Consider the following 21,034-nt stretch of genomic DNA (forward strand, 5'->3'; position numbering starts at 1 on the left):
GACAGTTACAGTCGTATTTATCACTAAGAATAAAAAATCAATTTGATTTCAAGAGCCAGCCACGGCTGGCTCTAAGTAATGGACTATGTTAAAGTAAATATTGCATTTTCAGTGGCCTCTCAAGCTATGAAGAGTCTTGGAACTGGGGTGGGGAGGGGCATGCCTTCTAGACTCTGGACATTATCAACATATCATGGTTCAGGCTGAGTGTACTATATACTAGATATTTTTATATTTATGTGCTATCTCCTTTGTCTAGGGAGATCCTGGAGTCAAAGGGGAAAAGGGCGCCCAAGGACAGAAGGGCCAGCCTGGAGAACCAGGACTACCAGGTCACAAAGGCCACACAGGATTGATGGGTCCTCATGGACCTCCGGGAGAAAGCGGACCTGCTGGGCCTCCTGGACCACCAGGACAGCCAGGATTTCCTGGAGCAAGGGTAAGAGTGCTAGAAAATCAGCCCTTGAGGAAGGGCACTACTCAGGCTCAAATTTTATTTATTTTTTAATAACTTTCTTGACAGGTCGGAAAAGCTATTACATTCTTAGAGGTCTGAGTTCTTAACCATATTTGATATGATTTTAAAAACCCAGACATTGTCTACTAGATTCTGCATTACATCAGGAGCACATGGAATCACTCAGTTATCTAGACTGGATAGTCACTCTGTCTTGTTCTTTAGTAGATTGCTGGATCTGGAATCTAAAAAAAAAAATATATATATATATATATATATATATATATATATATATATATATAATTGGAAGTATTATTATTATCAAATGCAATCTACTAATCTTAATGCAAGTTTGGGTCTTTTCCTCCTCTAGTTAACTGTTTTACTTTGGCAAAGGTAAAAGCTGTTTTCCTACTTTAGTTCTTTGCATCTCACTTTCCTTATTTATTAAATGCAGTTAGATCTCCAAGGTTTCTCCTGTTAGCTTTAATGTTCTGGGAGGCCCAGCAGCAATGGGAGTGTTAGGGCACGGAAATGCCAGGCTCCAGGAATAATCCTGAGGTGAAGGCAGTAGAATCGATGCCTTTCCAAACCCCCTTTTAATAAGTCCCTTATCTTGCCTTGTATCCCATCAATGATCACAGTGTACCTGCTGAGAAGGCAAACAACAGGCCTCTTGATTGACAAACAAAATCTCAAGAGTCGGATTATGGAGACTGGGAGCTGTCCTCAGCAGGGACATTCTGTGCAGAGAACTGGCCTGGGAGACCAGAGCATGGTTATTTTATAGAAGGTGGTGACACTCTTTCTCCCCCCTCCGAAAAGAAAATAAGCTCCCAGAGAAACAGCCTGCAAATAATTGCACTTTCAAAGCTTATCATTTTGTTACAGACAACACAGACAGGGCAAAATGGGTCATCCAGTTGAGAAAGCACCTAATATTGGAAAGAAAGACAAAAAGACAGGCTGGCTGAATATCTTCCTGAACTCCAACCTATTTTTTGTTTGTTTTGAGGAGAAAGATTGAAATCAAGTAAGTAGGTAACTGGCAAGTAACTAAAACCCCAAGAGTGAGACCAGGGAGAAGCCCCAGAGCTTACCTTCATATCCATCCAGGGGCTTTAGTATTTAATAGTTCTTTGTTGACTGACAAATTTCTCTTTATATATCAGCACTACTTGGTAGAAAAGACAGTGGTTTCCTAGGCTCTAATACCTCCCACTTTTATTTATTCATTATAGAACCTTATCATTTCCCTTCACTAGACCTCAATTTGTTTATCTGTCGTATGGGAACGCTTCTTCCCCTGATTATGTCACTTAATAGACTCAAATGAGAGAGTGAGGATGCAAACTGGTGAAGTGCTATATTCATGTAAGTTTGTAGGTTATAGTGATCAGTAGTAGTAGCAGCAGTAGTAGTAATAGCAGTAGGGAGCATGTAGTTGTATATTTTAGACTAAGAGTTACATAAGGACAGGGATCCTGCCTCAGGAAAATCTGCATTCAATTCTGGCCACAGATATTTACTAGCTGTATGACTATGGGCAAATCATTTAATCTCTGTCTGCCTCAGTTTCCTTATCTGTAAAATGGAGGAATTCACAGCATCTACCTCTTAGAGTCATTGCAAAGATCAGATAATATAGTATTTGTTAAGTGCTTCGCAAACCTTAAAACCGTCTATATAAATGCTAGTTATCATCATTATTGCCCCTCTCTAGCTCCTAGCATGGTACTCTATACTTCAGTTCCTAAAAAAAAAATATGTTTGTTTAATGAACACCTATTCAAGTTCTCTCCTGCTCTCACCACCTTAGAATTTTGTTTTCATTCAATGAAATTCAGCAAAGCTTTTCTGAACCTCAGCTGCTTGCCCAGCACTGTTTTCTGGGTTATAGTCTGCTTTGCCCAGAAACCCTGAGGGTCTTCCCCTCCCAGATCCATTCTTCATACTCAAACTCCATTCATAATACTCAAACTGAGATCTGTGGAAGACCTTAAATTAAAAAGGCCACGTTCTCCCGTTTCATCCAGGGCCATCTCCAGTCTTCCTGGTCCATATTAGAGAACTGGACCCAGATGGCTCTGGAGGGAAAAATGACCTTGCCCAGCCCTCCCTCACTTAAACCCAGTTCACTTACATATCATGGCGACCCTTTCCTGATATCATGGTCCTCTCTGAGAATGAAGGACAAAATAAAACAATAAAACAGCAGTTCTGTCTGTATCCTAACTCTGCTTCTTTCTACCTTTGTAGGCAACTCATTTAGACCCTCTAACCCTCCTTATTTATCTGTAAAATGAGTCCTGTAGGACTAGGTAAGCTTTGAGATCCCCCAGCTCTCAGTAGGTGGAACTGCAAATTTAGTTGGGATACCTTAGTGTTTGAGCGTCAAAGTGCCCCCTTTTTTAATATGAAAGTACACACATTGTGGGGTTGGAGCAGTGATAGAATGATGTAATAGATACAAGAATGCTTCTAGAATACAATGTTTAGTAGTTACTGGTTTCTGCAGACTGCCAGCGTATGGTACTCATTTGTTAATCTTTCTTCAGTAATAACTCCAAATTCCTTCTTTTCTAGGGAGATTCACCATCATTGGATACCCTTCGAAGGCTTATCCAAGAAGAGTTAGGAAAGCAACTTGAAAGTAAGTGCACATGGTCCAGTATCACCCTGTTTTAGGAAGTATGCAAAATGGTGGATGGCATTTCAGTAGACTAGAATTTCAGTCTGAATACTAACTCTACCATAAACTTGAGAAAGATCTTTCTAGGTTTGAATTTCTTTATCTACAAAATAGAATGTTGTATTAATTCATTCAAGAAATATTTATAGTGCACCTACTGTGTGCCAGATACTGTGCTAGGTACTAGAAACACAAAGACAAATACAGCATCCTCTGCATTCAAAGAATTTGCATTCTAAGGGAGAGAAAAGATAATGCATATCCTGTAAAGTAAATTTTTAAAATAATAAATTAGGTACAAAGTAAATTGTGGCAGACTAGCTCTTGAAGAGATCCAGATAGGATATTAAGAGGATGTTCATGGTAAATGAGAAAGAAATAAAAGTATCCAAACAGAAGGCAGAATGAAGGGATGGGAGATAGAGACATAGGGGCCAGTTATACAAAGGCATGAGATGAGAGATCTAAGTAACTGCTTAAGTGGCAGAAGAGTCATCAAAATCCCTGCGAACCACAGAGGGACTTAGAAAAACCACAAATTAAGATTATTTATGTTGTATTTTATTTTTATTTATTTTGTTTCCCAATCACATTTTATTCTGGCTAGGGCCATATCCAGGAGGAAGGATAACAATCTTAGAATGAGAGATTTAAGTCAGACAGTGAAAGGCTTTAAATGACCAACAGAAAAGTTCGTATTTTATCCTAGAAATAAGAAGGAAGTTTTCCATCATAAGAGTGACATATTAGATCTATTTTTTTAGGAATATCACTTTGGTAATTGTATAAAGAATAGATTAGAGGAGGGATAGATTAGAGGTGGAGAATTTAATCTCTTGAAATAATATACTAGAGAGGTAATGAAGCTTTATAATAGGTGGAAGTCATATAAGTGAAAGAAATAGAGTGAAATGTCAGTGTGGACGAATCCATATTCCTTGGGACTGATTGGTTATGAAAGATATTCAACTTTCAGATGGCATGAGTTGAGTTTCAGAATGATGAGTTGAAAATGACTGAGGTTGTGAATTCAGGTAACTTAAAAAATAATAGTGCACTTAGTAGAAAAAGTGACATTAAGAAGAGAAAAAAGGGGGTGATAAATCCTGTTTTAGACATTATTTTACTTTTGTATAATAACTTTTTATTTTTCCAAATATATGCAAAGATAATTTTCAACATTCACCCTTGCAAAACCTTGTGTTCCAAATTTTTTCTCCCTCTTTTCTCCTCTCTTCTTCCCCAAATCAGCAATCAATTTGATATAGGTTAAATATGTGCAATTCTTCTAAACATATTTCCACATGTTTCTTGCTAAACAAGAAAAATCATATCTAATGGGGGAAAAAAGAGGAGAAAGAAAAAAACAAGCAAACAAAAAGTTGAAAATACTATGCTTTAGTCAACACTCAGTCTTTACAGTTCTCTTTCTGGAATTCCATCAAAAATCTGTTGGAATTGCTTCGACTCACCTCATTGTTGAAAAGAGCCATGGGAATTTTGGACATTTTGAGTTTGAGATATCCTCATACCATACCACCTCATACCAGCTGGAGTTATCCAATAAGTGGTAATGAAATATTGGATCTCATCAGAGAGAGAAATATAGATCTGGGAATCATTGACATATGATGGTAATTTAACTCATGAGATATGAAAAGGTCTGAGAAAAAGTAAGAACATATAAGAAGAAAAGAAAATAGTCCAGGACAGAACACTGGAGTTTATTTGCAATTATAAAATGGCATGTAGATGATGGTCCAAGAGTGGCCAGTCAGGTAGGAGGGAGAACCGAGAGAGTAGTGTTATGAAAAAATCAGAAGGAATTATTGAGGAAAAGAAGATGGCCAAAAGTGTGAAATATTGCAGAGAAATAAAGAGTTCTAATATGCCTTATTCTATCTTAAAACTTCCCAGCCCTAGACGTAGCAGATGAGTAATAAAAAATTAGAAACTTGGGAGTAATACATTGAGGAAGTTAGGTTTCTTTTACTTCTTTTTTTTTCTTTTGGTATTTTTTTTTTCATTTTGTTGACAATACAGTTTAAAAGGAACTATAGTAAACCAAGAGGGGAATATTTTCGACCTTGTTCACCTGAGAGATCAACTAATTGGTCCAGTAACAACTTTCCAGAATTCAACTGTTCTATACATTCATAAACAATGAATTGGAACAAAGAAGCTTTGATTGGCTCTTCAATAAACTTCGTTTTGCCATCTCTGAGTTTCTCTAAATCATTTAAGAAAAATTGAAAACAACTGCAAGTTTCACATGCAATGTCCGCATGTCTAAGTGTGAAGTTTAATCTTTTCTCTATGGATAAATAGATCGTACAAGCATTTTTCAAATTATGAATAATTCTGTAGTGTTTTAAATAAAACATTTTTGGGTCATTATTATAAAAATAAAACATCAAGTGCTATTTTGATAGTATGAGCATAAGAGTCATAAATGTATTTTTCACACCAACTGAAAGGAACTTGAGGATTAATGCACAAGTCATCTTTTAGCCAATTCAGTTCTTCAAACTTAACTGTACCTCCTCTTGTTATAGTCAGGTTCTTGTTTAGGGCACTATTCAATTTTCTCATAGCCAGGAGATCTTCATCTTTATTTGTGCAGTAAACAATCTTAGTAGCCATTGATGATGCTGGGCATGTCAGTATTGGTTCCATCTCAAACACAGTGCAGTGTTTGAACAGGTCCTGTAATGGAACAAGATGTAGTCATCTAGAAGGAAAATCCCTTGCTACCTCTATTTGCCATTATCATCCAGAGGGTTAGATATGGTGTCCTCTATTTTAATCACACTGGGATGGAAATTTCCTTGCTCTTATTCATTGAAATGTTCTGTTCCCTGGATTACAATTTTATGATGTATCTTATTTCTTGATGCCTCTTTTATTTTCTTTTGTCAGAGAAAACTCCTGATCAGATTATTCTCACTACCAAGTCACCATCATTGTCCAATAGAGCTTCTTTTCTCATCCAATCATGCATTTGAATTTTATTCTTATTCAGAAAATCTATACCATTGCTATTCTTGCCACAAGACTCCTGAATACTTTTCATCATGTACAACATTTTCTCTTTGAATGTCTTTTTGTTTTTCTTCTTAGCTTCAATCTCTGTCCAAGAATCTTTTTTCTACAAAAGTTTGAATTCTGACAGAGAAATAAGTTGGCCAACAGCATTCAGTTGCACCATATTTTTGTTTGAGGTGTTTAGGTGTACATCAGATAACTGTCACTTTTAATGTAATTTCTTCCATAGCTTCCTCCTCTTCTATCCAAAATCATGCAGTGTCGCTCTTTTTTTTTTAATAGTTTTTATTAAAACTATATTTGCATGGGTAATTTTGCAGCATTGACAATTGCCAAAACTTTTGTTCTAATTTTTCCCCTCCTTCCCCCCCTGCAGATGGCAGGTTGACCAATACATTTTAAATATGTTAAAGTATAAATTAAATACAACATACATACACATGTCCAAACAGTTGTTTGCTGTACAAAAAGAATCAGACTTTGAAACAATGTCCAATTAGCCTGTTAAGGAAATCCAAAATGCAGGCAGACAAAAATAGAGGGATTGGGAATTCTATGTAGTGGTTCATAGTCATCTCCCAGAGTTCTTTTTGCTGGGTGTAGCTGGTTAAGTTCATTACTCTCTATTGGAACTGATTTGGTTCATCTCTTTGTTGAAAATGGCTACGTCCATCAGAATTGATCATCATACAGTATTGTTGTTGAAGTATATAATGATCTCCTGGTCCTGCTCATTTCACTCAGCATCATTTCATGTAAGTCTCTGCAAGCCTCTCTGAAATCATCCTCCTGGCCATTTCTTACAGAACAATAATATTCCATAACATTTATATACCACAATTTATTCAGGCATCCACGTAGTTTCCAGTTTCTGGCCACTACAAAGAGGGCATGCATTGTTGCTCTTAATTCACATCTGGTTGCTGGAGTGAGGATGAGTCCAAGTGGACCCTGGTTCCCGTCCAACACTTGAGGGAAGCCTAAGTTGTTTCCTTCCCCATTGGGAAGGCACCTGTGGCCACCCTGAGCTAGACTTGTTCCTCTGGACAGCAGCCTATTATAAGTTATTGGAGAAGGGCCAAAAGGAGGCAGCCGTTTATATTTTTGATCAGGAACAAACATGTTTTGGTTACTTCAGAAAGCCATAACCAGATACAAGAGTAGGATAATGGACATTGATATGAATGAGGACCTAGAAATACAAGGTTACTCCTGGATGTTATATTGTCTGTTTTCTTAGTGTAAGAGCATTAGCTAATCATTAAAGCTTATTTTTTTCAAGTCAGGTAGAAAAAACAACAACAACAACAACAATGGTATGTCCATACCAATTCCAAACAAGAAAAAAGGAATCATGAACAAGAGGACAGACAAGCCACAATTGTAAAAATAATTGTAATAGAGCTATCACTCTGTATTAGGACTACTTAATTCTGCACTAGATAGCCTCAGGTACATTATTTCCTCCCTCTAAGCCTCAGCACCCTGATTGGTAAAATGAGATCCCTTCTAGTTCTAATATTCTATTTTTCTAAAGTCCCTTCAATTTCTAATGGTCTGCGTCATAATGATATTTCTTCTGTCTCTGACATGCTATGATTTATCTTGTAACATTCTGCATTCTTTTCAGTTGTAGAATTCCATGTGCTTTTGTTCTAAAGTTGCTCTTAACTATAATACTTTACATTCCTACATTCTAACCGTTTTAGAGGTAACCCTCGGGAATTCTATTGGAACCAGTGACACTCAAGGACACTTGAACACTTCAATGGCTGGAATCATGTGGTCATCTGCAAAAGGTCCTCCAGATACTTTCTCTGTCTGTGGCCTCCTGGAAAAGTACAGAGAGTTAGGTCCAAAGGATTCTGTTAGCAGCTCCTGCTCTCTCTTTGTGGCCAAAAACACTCTTAAGTAATAGTCTGTAATTCTTCCTTTGGCAGTGCAAGAGGAAAAGTCTATAAATACCTTCAAGGTACAGATGTAGATAAAAGAGGGAATTTATTCAGTGTCCAAATACAGGAGTACAAAGAACATTGCATTTGGACTGAAAAGGAGATTGACCTAGATAATAGCCTGGTTAGAATGAGGCAGTGAGGTACAATGGGAAGATGCTCACCTTGAGGCAGAAGATCTGAATTTAAGTCCAGGTTTTTAACCTTAAAGACTGTATGAACTTAGACAAGGAACTTCTCCTTTTAGTAAATGAAGGGTTTTATGAGCTCTGAGTTCCCTCCTAACACCACAATTCCTGAATCTAAAATGCATAAATATTGGATTAGTCCCAGGGTTAGAGAGGTAAAGAGTGAAACTTTCCCTCTTAAGGCTTGCTTTGCTGCTTGGTTGCTGACACCATAATATAAAGAAAGAAGGAACAGATTCGATTATAGAATTGCTGACTCCATAATGTTGGGAAAAGGCTAAGTAGGACAATAGATAGAGTGTTAAACATGGAATCAGAAAGATCCAAATTCCAATTTTGATGTAGATACTTGTTGGTTTTGTGGTCCTGAGAAAGTCCCTTGTCTCCTGTAAGCCTCAGTTTTCTCATCTGTAAAATGAGGATGGGTTAATAACATCACCTACCTCACAGTGTTTTTGTGAAGATAAAATGAGATAATATAGAGTGATTTGCAAATCTTTAAGAATATGTCAATGATACTTGTAATTATGAGGCATCTAAGTTGCTTCATAAATGTGAATACAGGACTATTGGCCTTGGAGTCAGTAAAACCTAGTTTTCCCTCACTTACTAGCTATGTGACCCTGCCTCAGTTTCCATATCTGTAAAAAAAATAAAACCACCATTATTTTGTGAAGCAACTTAGGGACTAACATAGCAGGAAAGAGTGGCAAATTTGGATTATGAATGCAACTAAGCTTATCTGAGGTAGGTGTGGTAAGGTTTGGAACCCTGAAAATTAGGATTGTGCAGTCTAAAAGGACATTTTTCTTGGGGCAGTAGGTACTGGGAGCAGTAAACCCTTGGCATAATGTTCATACAGTATCAAGACTTTTCACTTCAGCCTGAGACCAGACTATCCCTATGATTTGAAAACCTGACTTTGATAATGCTCAGGTCAGAAGAAAAATCAATTCTGTTGAATTCTTTCCAACAAGAAACAGTTAAATACTATGTATAAGCAAAGAATGAACCAGAGAAGACCAGAGAACCTTGGAGCAAAGAAGGTCTTGGTTCAAGCATTGCCCCTGAATTACTAGGTATGTGATGGTGGGTAAATCGCTTTTCACCCTCACCCCACTTTCACTCTAATACTAAATTGCAAAAGAATTGTTACAAGTCTATATCAGTGAAGAGTTTCTACCTTGGTAACTCCTAACAAAAATAACAAAATCTGTAAGTCCCTGTGTTCTCTGAAATCATCATCCCTTCTTCAACATAAAGTTAATAATACTTTTTTTCTACCAAGCTCACAGGATAATTGTGAAAATCATTTTTAAGGCTTCTATGTTCAGGCCCTTGTGCAAATTGCTAGGTATGCAAAGATTTTTTTTTTAAAAGCCATGCTCCCTGTCCTAAACAAGCATATAATCTAATAGATATATAGTGTAGAGATGTACAAAAATCTATAATAAAAGCATAACAAAGGGAGTAGGTCAAACAGGGCAATGTGAGAAATTTAAAAAGGTCACTTCCTTGGAAGGATCAAGGTAGCCTTCCAGAGGAGATGGTACCTAAGCTGGGTCTTTTTAGTTTATTTTATTTTTTAAGCTGGCTCTGGAAGGAAGGAAAAGAGAGTAGTAGGAGGAAATTTTATGTGGAGATCTGGATGAAAGGAACAGTTCTGGGAATGAAAGACATCTTGCCAAGGTATGATGAGTCCAGAAAGGACAGAATAAATTATAGCTAGCAATTCAGTTTGGTTGGAGAGTGTAATATATGAAGAGAGTAGTAGCATGAGATAATGTCAGAAAAATAGGTTGGAAACTTTGAATTCAAGGCAAAGGAATTTAGTAGAATCAATGAAATATTTTGAGAAAGGATGTATATGATATGTTAGATATTCAACTTTAAATATTTGATGTAACTTTCTACTTTTGTGATCATGGATAAGTTATATAATTTTCAATCCGCATCTACAGCATGGAGCTAATTATATATGTTTTTAGGAAAGTACTTTGTAAACTCTAAGAGGCTAATGCAACGTGAGATATTAACTTTGAGGAAGAGAAATGTCGTGATGAAAGTATTTATGTACACTTTATTTTCTGCAACTATCATCAGTTTGTTTGTTTTCCCCATAAATAACCCAATTAGAGAGGACTCAAAAGTTCAACTTAAAAATACAATGTGGGAAAGACATATTTTATGTTAAACAGGAATCTATGTCAGGGAAGGAAAGGGGACTGGATTTTAGTGCATGGAAGCTCCATATGAGTTAACAGAACAAAAAATAACACTGAAACTGCAAAGTCACAGAATCATGAAATTTCACTATTTCAAGGAAGCTCCATAACCAACAAATCAAAGTGACACAGAAAGAATCTGCTGTTAATAACGTTCCCAAGTCATCATTCAGCCTCAATTTGAAGACTTCCAATTAAAAGGAACCCACCATCGCCACAGACAGACCATTTCATTTGGGAAGAGGCTTAGAATGCAGAAAAACAAAATAGAAAGTCCTTTGATCAGACCATACTTGGAATCTTGCATTTGGTTGTTGGTGCCGTATTTTGTAAAGGATATTAATAAAATGGAGAAGCAAAGCATATACAAGAAATCAGCCACAATGATGAGAGCACTGGAGAAAATGACTTTACAAGATTCATCAAAGGTGTCTAGAACTGAATGTTTAGCCTAGAGAAAAGAAGGCTGTGAGAGAACGGATTATTTTTTCTCTTGTATTAACCATTTACTATTGGGAAAATCCAGGATTTTTTCCCTTCCTATTTCCTCATTCTCTATTATTCTCCTCAGTCTTGTTCAGACCCAACTGGGAAAGTTTGGATTTAATCAAAAAGTAAAGAAATTCTAATTTAAGTGAATTGGTAGATTGTGGCCTATTGTGTTTAGTCAGACACTACTGTGTAGAAGTGGATTTACTCTTTTGTCTAGATTGCCCAAAACTGAGAGTATTCTAATATAGATGAATCTCTTTGTACAAGACTGAGTGATCGGTTAATTTCCTAGACCTTCATTAGAATTATCCCACTTCTTATTATAATATTCATTCTCATTACTTGTCAACCACTCAGAATTAATTTCCACCTTCAAGAATACCTATTCTTTCAAGTCTAAGCATGGAACAGGCTCTATGAGGAGTGCCATTTTATTAATTATCCATTAACAGTAATTAATAAAATTAATTACTCAGAAACTATTTCTCTTGAACTGAGATAGGAAACATGATCATGGATTTTAAGGATTTGAAAGTATTTCATACAAAAGAGAGATTAAATCTATTCTACTTGGCTTCAAAGGGCTGAAATAAGAATAATAGAAGTTTCAGAGCAGCAGAGTAAAACTACTTCCCTGTCAGTAACAACTATTCGAAAGTGAAATGTCTTGCCTTATAAGGTAGTATTTCCTCTCAGTGGAGATCTTCCTTCCTGGTCCTAGTTAGACAATTCCCTACCAAAGATCTTGTAGAAGGGACTCCCATCTAGGTATGACTCAGACCAGATGGCCTCCAAGTTCCTTCCTGATAGATGTTCTGGGATGATGTAATTCTAACCAACATGCTAAAACAGAGTTTATTAACTTTATACATGTCATAATCCTTTTTCAGTCTGCCAAAGTTTAATACTACAACTTTTTTGTCACCTAAATTCATAATGGAAGGAAAACAGTAAAAGACATTCTGGTCCATGGATAGCTATCAGAATGTCTTTTACTGTTTACTCTTGCCAGATATATTTGTAGCACCATATAAGTGTTAGTGGTGATGAGTATCAGATTCTGAGCATCTCAATAATGCATCTTTTCTTCCTTTGTAAGTCCTACTATTTCTCTCTCCAATCTCTCTCTTTTTTCTTATCCATAGCCAAACTAGCATACCTCTTGGCCCAGATGCCACCAGCACATGTCAGAGCAACTCAGGGCCGACCGGGCCCCCCTGGACCTCCTGGAAAAGATGGCCTTCCTGGAAGAGTAGGTCCCATGGGGGAGCCAGGGCGGCCTGGACAAGTGGGCTTAGAAGGACCATCAGGTCCTATGGGACCCAAAGGTGAGTAAAACTGGAGTATCCAGGAGAATTCCAGAAGAGACTTGTTCATTTAGTTTGGAATTGCCAGGAGGATGAGAACTCGAGTAAGAAAGATATCCCAGGAACAGTAGAGACTATTCATAACTTCCCATCCATCACTAAATGAACAGTTATATTATACCACAGCCTATTATATAATTTACAGAAGATTGTGTTCCATAGACTTGTATACAAATTCAGTTTCAATGCTAATTCACTATATGAAAGTATTAGATGAGTTGCTCAACCTTTCTGAAATCCTAGTGCCTCATCTGCAAAGTGGTAATGATAATAATGTGTTCCTATTGTTATAAAGAAAACACTTTGTAAGCTCTTAATGTGTTATACAGATATGAGTTGTCATTCCATTCATTTTGTTGCTGTTAACTTTTGTCTTTCTAGCAGAGATAGAATTGTAAAAGAATTGTAAAACCGTTTATTCTGTTATGGATCCCTTGTCAGTCCAGTGAAATCCATGGACCCTTTCTTGGAATAATGTTTTTAAATATATTTTAAAATGTAGAATTGCAAATGAAACCAATTATATTGAAATGCAGTTATCAAAATATTTTTAAAACAAATTCATATACCCTGGATTAGGTGATCTTTTTCAACTTTTAAGTATTTCATGTACATATTCTATGTTCTATAATTCTATGTTTAAAGGTCTCTTCCATCTCTGTACATGATGGGTTTCACTCCAACATTCTATATTCTAAAGTTCCTGCCAGTTCTAACATTCTGTACTCTATGTTCTAAAATACTTTATTTTAAGGTCTCATCTAGTTCTAACAACATTACAATTTCTAAGGTTTCTTCCAACTTTAACATTTTGTAATTCTAATTTGGTTCTTTTCATTTGTGTCACTGAGTACTTTACTCTTATTTGCTTTTGAATATAATTTAGTTATTGGCAGGAATTTCTTAGTCACAGTTTGATACAAAGAACTTTGATACACTATGGAATCATAGCTACAATAACAGTTAAATTCAGTGTGGAAATAATAAAACATATAAGTAATTTATCCACTTTACATGCTTTTTTCCTAGGTGAACGGGGTGCAAAGGGTGATCAAGGAGCGCCTGGGGTTGGCCAGCGAGGAGAAATAGGACCTCCTGGAATACCAGGTAGGTTTGCTATCCACACTCTTATAGATGAAGATGAACAGCTACCATGGAGAAAAGAGCTAGAATAAAGGTAGTCAGTATCAGATACTCACAGTACTTTTACAATAGCATAAGCAAAATAATGGGACAATATGGTGAGTCTCAATTCTGGTGAATTCAAATTTCTACTTAAAAAATTGTCAAAACTCCTTATCCTTTTTTCTCTTAAAATGTTTGAATTTTGCAGCCCTTTAATAAAATAATTGGTTAAAATGGAGTAAGAACTGAATTAGGAACTTTAAAAAAATGGGTTCTTTTGCTATTTGATCTTGAGTCTCTTTTTCCTACTTTGAAGGTCAATTTAAAGCTGGTCTAGTTGATGGCAAAGATTTCTTCCAACTTCAGAATTCCATATTCTGTGTTTTTTTCTTCTTCATCTTCTGAACTTTTTTAGATTCTAAATTCATTCTACCTGTAATATTTTGTGATCTGTGTTCTAAAGTTCTCTGTTCTAAGGCTTGTTATTGCCATTATTATATGTTCTTTATTCTGCTGTTATCTTTTTAAGGCTTCCTCCATCCCATTCTGACAGTGTGTTCTAACACTATATTTGCTAAGAACTTTCTTTCCAGTTCTAAGAGTTAAATTCATTATTAAAAATCATATTTCCCTATTTGCTACTTGAGAACATGATATGTTTGTTTTCAGTATAAGTATCCTGTGCTCAGGACTAGATATTTTTAAAAATGAATGAAGCCGGATGTAGTAGACATTTCATGTGTATGTATGTATGTCTATATATTTTGAGCAAATCCATGTTTTGAGCTTTCTTTCAAAATGTTTACTTCTTGAGTACAAGGGATAATATTGTAAAAAAAAAAATTACCCATGCATATGTACTGCCAAAAAAAATTATAATTATAAAATTAATAAAAAAATGTTTACTTCTTTCCCTGAAAATTAGAATATTTAAACTATTTCAGGTAGTCTCTGATTTAATCTTATTGGGTTCTAATTAATTGAAGTTTCTCTTTAAGTTGCTTAAAATCAGCTGAGTATGGCAAAGAGTTGGTAATATATCTACCAATAAAATCTCATGCTCTGAATATTGCAGTTTAATTAACATCAATCTTTCTGATTGGTTGAATAAAAATGAGACCCTGCTATAAGAACAGGAATTATTTTTTCTTTCTTCTTTGAAGACTTAGCCAATCTATTTTTGTTGTTGTTGTTGTTTTTCTCTGGACTAGGTCAGCCTGGAGAGCCTGGCTACGGGAAAGATGGCATTCCTGGGAACCCTGGTCCTCAGGGAGAAACAGGACAAGCTGGACTCCCTGGACCTCCAGGGCCCCCTGGCCCCAGTGGACAATGTGATCCCTCTCAGTGTGCTTACTTTGCGAGTCTCGCAGCCCGACCTAGCAATGTGAAAGGACCCTAGAGGGTACTTAGGAAGCCAAGGAGACTTGAGGAGGATTTTCTTAAACTTGAACTTTGAACTGAAGAGGAAACCAGGGGTTCACCAATTTCCTGGGCCATAATGTCACTTTTTATTTGTTGTGGAGGCTTTCTGAATGATTAAAACCAACAGATACTGCCGGTCGGTCAGATGATGATGATTATTATTATTATTGTGATAATTAATATTTTATCATTAATTATTATGATGATTATTTTATATCCTTTATGTGAGATGGGAGGGTTTTATTTTCTCATCTCTAATGTCCCATGGTGTTCCCCCCAATTTGTGTCTTTGTTTTCTTCAGATCAGCATCATTAATTTGATGTCTGCTTACCATTTTCAAGAAAATGTTCTTTCAATTTTCTCATCCAGAGAGGAGAGAATAAGGAGCAATAGAGAAAGTTTGCAGAGAAGCAGACTGAAGGAAAACTTTCCTAACAATTAGAGCTAAGCACAATGAAATGGGCTGTCTTGGGAGGTAATGGATTTCTATCACTGGAAAACTTCAAAATGAGCCTGGATGGTTATGTGTCCAGGAGAGGCTATGTGGTGTAATGGAAATACTGCTAGAGAGTATGGGTTCAAATCCCTGCTCTACTAACAACTTACTACCCGTGTGATCTTGGTTGAACAAAGTCATTTCACTTTGGACCTTGAGTGTACACATTTATAAATTGAAAGGGTATGAATAGATAATCTCTCAAATGCCTTCCAGCTTCAAATCCTATGATATAAAGGGATCTCTTACTCAGGTGAAAGTTGGACTGGCTGACCTCTCAGGTTTCTGATTCTTTTATTTTTGGTGCTAGAAATACAAAGGAGGGAATTTAAAGGAAACCGTTGTCCAGTCAGCTAATAGTCTTCATATACCCCTATGTCAAACTTTACAAAAACCATCATTGATGAAAGAAGAAAGAGGGAAAGAGAGGAACAGATTATTTTGCTAGGAAAAGAAGTGAACAAATGGTTGGAAAAACTCTATCCTTTCCTAATGAACTTCTGGCACCCAAAGGATAAAATAGCTCTCCAGGGCAAACAGACTTCACTACATCTGACTTGTGTTCACAAATAGTAGACACTTTTTTACTCACCAGAAGGAGCTTTCTAAGCTTTCATGGAAGTGACCAAGGATATGAAATACAAGTGGAAGGAGTTGGGTACAAAGGTCTGAGGTTCTATTTTTGCCCCTAATAACCCTTTATTTCCTATAGGTTTTCATTATAAATCTACCATTTAGAAGCTGAATTTATATGCCAATCTCTCTCTCTATAATTTCTGCAACAGGTTGGGGTGGGGCGGAGGGAATCGATATATGACTGAACCCAGAGAATAATAATGATGAAAACAGATAATTACATAGTCTTTTTAAGATTTGTAAAGATTGTATTAATTCATATTATTAACTTCTCATGGCTCAACATTTCCAACTCCTTAATAGATAAGGTTAATAGATGCGGAAGGAAGGAAGGAAGGAAGGAAGGAAGGAAGGAAGGAAGGAAGGAAGGAAGGAAGGAAGGAAGGAAGGAAGGAAGGAAGGAAGGAAGGAAGGAAGGAAGGAAGGAAAAAGAAGGAAGGAAGGAAGGAAGGAAAGAAAGAAAAAAAAAGGAAGGAAGGAAGGATTTTTTAAAATGCTTATTATTTGCTAGATATTAAGCTAAGCTCTTTACAAATATTATCACATTTAAACCCCAATAACCAAGGGAGGAAGGTGCTATTATTGTCCCCAGTTGCAAAATGGTGACTAGACAGAAGTTACTTGATTTGAAGAGATTTACTAGTAAATGTTTGCAGCTAAATTTAAAACGTGGGCTTCCTGACTTCAGGCCCAGAATTCCACCTGGTTGTCTATGATATACCAGAGTTATAACTCTGTCTCTGCTAATTTACCTGTCTAGATCCTAAACACATCTTCTCTAGGTCTCAGTTTCCTCTTTTGTAAAAAGAGATTGAATTGGATGATCTCGAAAGCTCCTTGTATCTCTAAATCCTGTGATTTCAGAGCCTATATTTGCTCTGCCCTTGAGGAAAAATACACTTTTTTTAGACATGGAAAAGCTATTCAGATGCAAATTGTTGTGCAGACTCAGAGGGCTAATACTGAAGCAAGACAAATCAATCATTCGCTTCACTAACACACTGGGCCTTGGAGCACAGACAGCTGCAGCAGCCCAGTGAGCTACCTGTGGTCTCAAAGAATTCCTGTTCTTTTCAGCCATCGGTTATTGACTTAAGCAATGGGAGCAGTGCCTTTCCAAGAGAGTGGCAAATTCCTTCTGCCCACATATTTTTAATGCCTGCTATGATCAGGGCCCTGAGCTCAGCTCCACAGTAGGAGATACATAGATGAATAAGACACAGAGTCTGCTTTTAAGGAACACAGAGGAGAGAAAAGATAAGGACATAATTATAATACAGACATAAAATAAAAAGTATTTGGAGAGATTTAAGGGAGGGGGAGCACAACCCTGCCAGAAGCTAAGGGCTCTAACCTGTGATTTTTAAACCATCTTCAAAGTCTGCTGAGGACTCAGTTGTTCATTCTTTGAAAAGACACAGAGTAAGAGTTCTTTTCAACTGTGTGTCAAGGGAAATTTTCCTGGAGAGGCTGACTGACCACTAGCCAAAGATGATGCAGAGAGTAATCATGTTCCTTTGGTGGTCGGATTAGATAATTTTGTGGCCACGAGGACTAGAATAACAATATCCAGCATTCTTCTATGGATCTGTGATTCCTTCAATGCGGATGTTTCACCACAGCTCCCGGAGACCTTAGGAGGTGGCTTAAGGAGTTCTTCTAGCCAGGAGTATTCAAACCCCAGTGCCAGCTCTCTCTGCCGATGAGACTTTCTGCACTTGATTGGCCTGGACAGTGTTTATACTGTCCATATACTTATACCAGTGCATAACCTTTGAGAGGCCTTCCCAACACTTAGCATCTGGGGAGGAAATTATAAATAGTAATCACAATACTAATAATATACAGTGATTTAGGTTTTCCACAGATTTTTCATATCTATTATCTTCTGTTAGTCTTTCAAGCAAACCTGTCTCTGACGCTGCGAAACTAGAACAGATCTCAGCTCCCTCATTTGTAAAATGGATACAATCACCTTTATACTTCTTATTTCATTGAGGAAAAGCATTATGTAAACCTTAAAGTGCAATATTAATGTGTTTTGTTGCTATTTTTACTGTTATTCTTGTGATGTGTTAAATTGCAATTACATTGAGTTGCTGTCTAGTTCCATTTCAGACATCTAAGTCCAGAAGTTTTGCAATTGCTACAAAACTGCCATCAACTTAACTGGAATTCTGAACAAAAGGTATTATGATGCAACTTGCAGGCTTATATCTTCAGTAGTTCAATTCTACAAACTTTCCCTATGCCCCATTTTTGTCAGGCCCCAACTTTAGACTACTGGTACCCAGATGGATTTAATGAGAATTTAACGCCCTTAAGGAACTTACTGTCAGAGAAATCTAAGAATACTTCTAATGCAAAGCAGAACCTCTGAGTTTGTGAGAGGTATAAACCTAGTGCGTTGGGGATTCAAAGAACTTGGGACCACCAGTGCCTAGTAGGGAAACTTGCATATAGTAGGTGCTTAATAAATGCTTATTGAATTCCTGTAGGTGATCATTTTCAGTGGCAGAAATCCAGAAGATTTCATGAAGTGCTGAGCACAATGTCTAGTACCTAACAGGCTTTTAATGAGTATTTATTGACAGACTGGGTAGAGGAGATTGGTCGAGTTGGGCTTTATTTTACACATTAGAGTACTACAAAGTGCCTTGGGCTTCGAGTCTGATATCCTGCATTGAAGTCCAACATTTCCTTTTACTAGCATTGTGGACAAATTCACATTATCTGTAATTCAAAGCATTTCCTCCACATATGTCTTGTTCTATTTTGATTCCCATTTTTCAGCTGAAGAAACTGTTTCAGGAGAAGCCTAGCCCATATTTAATAAACGTAAAAGCATGGATAAAATGTTAAATATCCAAGAGACCTTAGAACCCAAAGGACCCTTAGCACATAGGATGTAGGGATGGAAGGGACATTAGAACTAAGGATCCCCGAACTGGAAGGGACTAAGAGCAGATGTTAAAACTAGAAGAAACGTGAGAACATAGAATAGAAGAACTGGAGACCAGTTTAGACTGACTCCTTTATTCAATAGAAGGGGAAACTGAGGCACAGGTTGAGGGCTAGTGTCAGAGGCATGAATAGAATCCAGATTTTATGACTGCCAGGACTAATGCCTTTTCCATTGTTCCATATCTGCTGCTCAGCTAAGTTTTAAAATAGGAAAGAACTTTGCCCTGAATTTAAGAATGTTAGAATAATCATCAGAATAAAGATATTATGGTCTCCTGAGACTGGCTTTCAAGTTAGGCACTAAGGTCTTATTATTTAACTACCATCTTTCCCAAATTTTTGCTGTTCTATGCTTCTTAGAAGTCAATAGGATTAAGCTGATTGAGTTTTCCACTAGGGAATAAACTCTATCAGAATTGGAACAGATTCAGGGCTTTTTTTTTTTTTTTTTTGAGTGATTGATGGAAAGCCCATTCAAGCAATACCACAAATTGGATTCAGCCAGGTCATAATAATCCTAGGCCACTGGTCCTGAACATTTGGCTTACTTAGATGGGACAATGGACAAGTCAAGTTGTTAGCTGATTCCCAAGTTTCTCAATAACCTCCCTAGCATAACCACTTTCCTGCTTCAGATACTCTTCCCAATGGCTGGTCTTGGCACCCTAAATTGTTGGAGATCAGCAGAGTGATTCTGAGCTAGTCTTTTTGTTCACCTTTTAAACTACAGATAAAGATACCCAGTTTTGTAAGCAATGCTAGAATGATATTCATAGGAGCTCTCTCCCAACCCCCCATGTTTATAAAGCTTTTCCTTCCTCATAGTCCTGGGTGGATTATATACGTATTGTGATCCCTGATTCTTTTTCTTTCTGTTTGTTTTTTAATATGAGAAAACTGACATTTATGGAGGTCAAGAACAAAACACAATGTCACAAAGTCAGCAACTGTACTCAACCAAGTTTTCTGATTTCAATGACCATAGCACACTGTTCATATTCCTTCCACTGACTCAGTATTCCAGGACACAGATATCCAGTTTTAACTGGTAAATTGCAAAGCCTCTGAGATCTGGGATTTGTATTTAGAAAGGGGGAGGTGGTGTTAGGGATGTATTTTTGCAAAGGATGTTTTGATGCTTTGTATCTAGTATATGAATCTTTCTGACTAAGCATAGGATGGAATACCAAATGTGTGTCTCTCTCACACTCTTGCTTTAAAAAAAAAAAAAACACTCATGGGAAGGAGAGTATGTTTGTTAAATTATTCAAGTTGGTTATTTGTTTTTTGAAAATTAACTTTGATTCTTCTTTTAGCCTTTCAGGGTTGTTTCCAAATTGTTGGCTTTTCTTCCCCTATCCCCCTTTCTCTTTTTCCCTTTCCTCTTTCTCTTTCTCCCTCCCTTCCTCTCTTCTTCCTTGGAATGAAGATTGTTTTCAGTCTCCAATTATGGTGCTATTTTATGAAGCTGTATTTCCCACTGATTCTGTTGTGAAATTGGTTATTAAAACTATATAAAACTTGAACACTGACTGGAAGGTTTATTCAGCTATGTTACTGTTAGAAATACCTTGAACAAACTACTTTTTCTGGTCCTTAGTTCTAGCTTCATTAAAAATGAGGGGACTGGACTAGAATCTAGATGAATTCTAAGAATTAGGGTTTGTATCTATTATAGGAGAAATAGTTCCTCTCTGAATTCATGTGGTAAGTAGCTGTCATTCAGTAATTTCATTGTGCCCAACTCTTATGAGTCTGTGGAACATGCTGCCCAGGGAGTTTTCTTGGCAAAGATATTGAAGTGGTTGGCCATTTCCTTTTCCAGTCTATTAAGCACATTAAGTTTAAGTATGTTGCCCAGGGTCCACGGCTATTAAATGTCTGAGGCTAAATTTCAACTCAGGACTTCCTGATTCCACTGTTGGTACTCTATCCACTAAACCACTAGAGGCAATTAGTTGATCCTGGGAAA

General features: G+C 36.8%; 1 protein-coding gene and 1 pseudogene across 2 annotated transcripts in view; one reads left to right on the top strand and one right to left on the bottom strand.

Annotated features, from left to right (window-relative positions):
• The window catches only part of COL22A1 (collagen type XXII alpha 1 chain), a 578,696-nt gene extending 563,587 nt beyond the window's left edge, over window positions 1–15,109 (top strand). For both annotated transcript variants that reach the window (XM_074264749.1, XM_074264757.1), the window contains 5 exons: window positions 260–439; window positions 3,044–3,110; window positions 12,197–12,379; window positions 13,448–13,525; window positions 14,755–15,109. In XM_074264749.1, the coding sequence (XP_074120850.1) occupies window positions 260–439; window positions 3,044–3,110; window positions 12,197–12,379; window positions 13,448–13,525; window positions 14,755–14,942 (696 nt within the window). In that variant the 3' untranslated portion in view covers window positions 14,943–15,109. The remainder of the gene's footprint in view (window positions 1–259; window positions 440–3,043; window positions 3,111–12,196; window positions 12,380–13,447; window positions 13,526–14,754) is intronic.
• On the bottom strand, window positions 5,253–7,316 carry LOC141552186 (methyltransferase-like protein 22 pseudogene; annotated as a pseudogene).
• Window positions 15,110–21,034: the final 5,925 nt, after the last annotated feature.

The sequence above is a fragment of the Sminthopsis crassicaudata genome, chromosome 1, assembly GCF_048593235.1.
Source record: "Sminthopsis crassicaudata isolate SCR6 chromosome 1, ASM4859323v1, whole genome shotgun sequence".
NCBI lineage: Eukaryota > Metazoa > Chordata > Mammalia > Dasyuromorphia > Dasyuridae > Sminthopsis > Sminthopsis crassicaudata.